At 47.7% G+C, this 4,708-nt stretch overlaps 1 protein-coding gene across 1 annotated transcript; it reads right to left on the bottom strand.

Annotated features, from left to right (window-relative positions):
- Window positions 1-380: 380 nt before the first annotated feature.
- LOC132996825 (kelch-like protein 41b) lies at window positions 381-3,936 on the bottom strand. Its single transcript, XM_061067185.1, has 6 exons — window positions 2,824-3,936; window positions 1,963-2,120; window positions 1,549-1,656; window positions 1,100-1,285; window positions 576-722; window positions 381-492 (listed from the first exon to the last, which is right to left on the bottom strand). Exons 1-6 carry the CDS (start codon window positions 3,934-3,936, stop codon window positions 381-383), a joined length of 1,824 nt encoding a protein of 607 aa, XP_060923168.1.
- Between the last annotated feature and the right edge of the window lie 772 nt (window positions 3,937-4,708).

Raw genomic sequence — 4,708 nt, 5'->3', positions numbered from 1 at the left:
GTTTGAATATTATTAACCTGGGTTTAAAATACAGAGTCTAAACCTGCTGTAAACCCACTTCCTTGTTTACCTAAAAGGACAAAGAATCTACAAACACAGTGCAGGTGTGTTTTATGTTTTTTATGATTTTTATAGATGAGACGAAATCAAAACAGTTTATTTTATAAAAGAAGAGCTAGAAAGGACGTAAACAGAGCTGCGAGGTTTCATCTAAACCGGGGCTTCTCTTCTGATACTGTGGGGACGGTGCAGAGCCGAGTGTTTACAGTGCAGATAAGAAATGTCTGAGTTCAGTGTCAAAGGTCAACTTCACAGAGAAAAGATGGAGGGAGAGAGAGAGGAGGAGGAGGAGGAGGAGGAGGTTTCTGGAGCGACTCTGTTTACAGCTTGGCCATCCTGGCAGCGTTGAGGCGCATGGAGGCGCAGGAGGAGCCGGCAGCGTAACGCATCTCCCTCAGCATCCCGCTCCACTCCTTCTTATCGTCCTCGTACCTGAGGACAGACACGTCAGAGTCAGATCCAGCACAACCCCCCCCCCCCCCCGAGGAGACATCAGACCGTGGACTCAGACTTACTGCCAGACGTCAGTGACCTCTGTGGGAGCCAGCTCCTTGTTCTCCATCTGGATCATGGCAAAGCCGCCCACCGCGAACAGAGCGCCACCGGTGCTCACCAGGTTGACGGAGCTCCGGTCCTGGGGAAACTCTGTGAAGGGCTCCCACCTGAGGAGAGGTGGCATTCAGAGAAGGTCGAGTGGAAGATGGAGCCTTCGCTGCCTCTTTTGAACTTTGGTTAAAATTCACCCTTTTACATTGAGTGGATGAGACACAAAATACGGAGGCTCAAAGCGACCAAAGTTATATTGAATAAAGAAATAAGACATAATGATTTAATGCTGGCAAATTTAACATCATTAAATCAGATTTCATATTCCTTATCATAACAGTTTGTTTCACTAAATACACTATATATGTCTTTATAGAGGAAAAATTATTTCAGAACGTATTGTTGAAATTTATATTTTTGTTTGTATGTTTTAACAAATAAAATGTCCTAACCAGACTGAGAAGAGAAAAGAAAGCTGGAGGCAGAATCCTACTTGTTTGTTGTAAAGTCGTAAGCTTCACACGACGCAGTGAGTCCTTCCTCGTTGACCCCCCCGGCGACCACGATCTTGCCGTCATGGACGACGGCTCCGAACATGGCTCTGGGCGTCTTCATGGCCGCCTCCTCCCTCCACTCCGACTGTTTGTGGTTGTACACGAACATCTTATTGAGAGCTTTGCTGAGGAAGAGAAAGGGAGGGATAACATGTTAGTGTGGTCCATGTCCCATTGACTAACACGGAGGAGGCGGGGTTTAAGACCAATACCACAGCCATGTTATGTCCTCCATCTTTAAAAGTCCCTGGTAGAAACATGTCAGATCCTCATGGACGGCAGCAGGGTGATTGTGCAGTGTGGGAGGATGATAGATGACAAACAGCTGCTGCCTGCACACACACACACACACACACACACTCACACACACACACACACACACACTCACTTGTCGTCCGTCTTTCCTCCGATGCTGTAGACCAGTCCTCCGTGGGAGAGGACAGCGTGGCCGTGGATCTTCAGAGGAAGCTTCTTGCTCTCACTCCACCTCATCTTCCTGAAGAAAGGAGGTCACACCGTCACTCGAGGCTCTTTAGACTCACGGGCCACAATAAGGACAGAAGGGCCTGAAGTGTCTGGAACATGCTTCACACATGGGATCATGAGTCAAATCAATCTGAATGTGTCGATAATGACTGAACAAACAACCACAGTGGATTATAAAGCCGAGATCACGTCAGGATTCATCAACCTGAACAACACGTCTTTACTTTTTTTGAAGACGCTCTCTTCCTGCAGTTAATTATCTCCTGACTCGGACAGACAGTAAGAAACATGGAAGGAGGGAGGAGAGAGCACTGACTCCACATCGTAGCACATGACAGAATCCAGAGACTCGTTGGTCTGCAGGTCTTTCCCGGCTACGGCGAACAGCAGGTTCTCGCTCTCTCCGATGTTGAAGAGGCACCGGGGGGATGGCATGGGCGGCAGAGCGACCCAGTCAGAGGTGAGCGGGTCCAACTGGGGAGAGAGAGAGAGACGATAATAATAAACACGATAAAAAACACCCTCTAAGTGGCCATTAGCTCTTTGTCTCCTCGTAAAGAAGGAAGTGAATCACCGTCCTACATGCTAAAAACATATTGATTAGGCTGTAAAATACTATAGAAATATTAAATTATTCTGGTCGGAGAATCATCTGAGTCTCTGATTTATTTGGTTACCTACTCGTTTAATATTTACCTAAGAGGAGAAACCTGTTGGGAAATGTCTTAATAATAGGAAAACTTAGATTCATATTTATTGAGAATTAGATGCATTTTTCTGTCGTTCTCTAAATGTTCTTCAGGCTTTTTGGTTAAAACATAATGACGAATCTCAGATTTTGGTTCATTGTCAGTTTTGCTGATCAGTTGATGATGACGCCTCAGAACTTTTACTGTACTGAGTTTATATTTAATATAGTTTAAATAACCGCTGTGATTTGTGTGCTGAATAAATAATCACACACATTTTCGCGTACACTTTGCTTCTTTTCTTTTCTGTGTCTTAAATGCTTTATATTCCCAATGTTTTAAAGGGTCTGTCCAACAACGACAGCTTCGTATTAAAGGTACGTGTGATGGTTAATCTCAGATATGAGAGTGATCTCTATCTTCTCATCAAGATTTCCCAAAGTCTTCTTCAGCTTCTTCTCCAGAGTTTGGACGAAGGATCTGCTCACCAAGTAGAAGTAGCACTGCAGAGGCAGGTCCTTGTTCTCCTCGTCCACAAACAGTCCGCCGATGATGTAGAGCTGGTTCTTCTGTGACGCCAGGCTCACGTGGTTACGAGGCACCTGCTCCGACATGGCCGCCAGGAAGCACTCGTTCTCGCTGACGTCGTACGCCACCGCCGCCGTGTCGTTGATCATGACGATGAAGTCACGGGTAAACATGCCGTGTCTGCGGTTGTCATTCAGGAACCCGGGGAACGGGCTGTCCTCCTCCTCGCCTGCCTCCTTGTCGGCTCCCTCCTCCCCTTCCTTTTTCAGAGGTTTCTCCGGGAGCTTCCCCGTGAAGGCGTCCCTGACGACCTGGATCGTCTTCTGCAGCTCCGGGTCGGCCTTGATGATGTCATCCGTCTCCACTCGGTCTTTGAAGTACTTCTCCGGCAGCAGACGGAAGCGGATGCAGTCGAAAGCGTCCTTCAGGATATTGATGCGCTTGTCTTTGTCGTGGCGGACCCAGGCCATGACGGCCTCAAACACCAGCTCCTCCTTCTCCACGTTCAGCGAGTCGCCACCGATGATGGCGAAGAGTTCATGGGGCGCGAGCCTGAGGAACTCCTCTTCTTTGTACAGGGCCTCGAAGCGGTCAGCGATGTAATTGCGTGCGGCCACGGCGAGCCTGGGACAGTTGAGCACCAGGCCCATCCTGAAAATGGCCATGCAGTTGATCAGGGACATCTTCTTCTGGAGGTAGTTCACGCACACAGTGAACACAGAAGGGATCTGGAACCTGTTGGCCACAGCGATTATATCCTGAACGTTGTCGTCGGTGAGATCGATCTCGGCCGAGTAGAGATACTGGACGATCATGTCCAGGATGGAGGGGTTGACGTCTTCCAGGACCACCTCCTTGGTGTCCTCCACTTCCTTGCCGTCCTCTGTGAAGAAGATCTCCCTGAAGTAGGGGCTACAGGCGGCCATGATCAGCCGGTGGCAGGGGAAGCTGCGGTCGCCCACCTTCAGGGTGCAGTCCACAAACTTGTTCTCATTCAGCAGCTCCTTCAGCCCGTCCTGGAGCAGCGTGCTCTGAAACAGGCGCAGCTCCTCCTTGATGGCGTTGGGGTCCATGGTGAGCGAGGAGGGGACACGGCAGGCGAACGAGAGGTCTGTGGAGAGAGGAAGGAGGAGACGGCCGCAGGTCCTGCTGGCAGTCGGTCCTGGCTGGAAAAGGGAGAGCACAGAAAAGGTTCCCGGTGTGAAGACCCTGACATTTAATCCTGTCCCGCTCTAAATATAGCCCCCTGCCCGCTGCAGCTCGGAGGAATCCGACTGGGCCGAATCACAGCTGCTGCCACAGACTGAAGGAAGCAACTGGCTGCTGGGCCTGGAGAGGAGCCACCATGATTCAGCTCGCCCAGTGTCATGTAGCAGGAGGGGGACGGAGACAATGCTGTCAAAGTCCTCAAATAGCTTCTGAACCAATCATGGTGTATTTAGAGCTGCGGCTGCAGATCATCTTTTCATTTAGAACGTACTCTCAATCACTTTTATCACTTCAGTCACTTTCATCTTGTAGATCTGGTCTTCAGCTCAGATATGGATTCCAGGAAATAACCCCTCGAGAAAATCTATTATGTTTTAACTTTTATTTTTTTTTTATATTCTTTTTATTGGTTTTTAACCATTTTATAGAACAAACATTAGAAAAACAGAACAGACAACAAAACAAACAGAACAACAACAAAAATCCCACCCCAAACTAACAATGTTTTAACTTTTAAAGTCCAATGAATATTTTATTTACTCCATTTCTGTGACACGAATTCTATCTTTAATCATTCTATCTATTTAATTCTAATTGTAATCTATTTAATATTATCTTATTTGAGCTTATCTTATT

This window comes from Limanda limanda, chromosome 23, assembly GCF_963576545.1.
Source record: "Limanda limanda chromosome 23, fLimLim1.1, whole genome shotgun sequence".
Classification (NCBI taxonomy): Eukaryota; Metazoa; Chordata; class Actinopteri; order Pleuronectiformes; family Pleuronectidae; genus Limanda; species Limanda limanda.
Note: the sequence above shows the minus strand (reverse complement) of the source record. Positions and strands in the feature narration are given on the sequence as shown.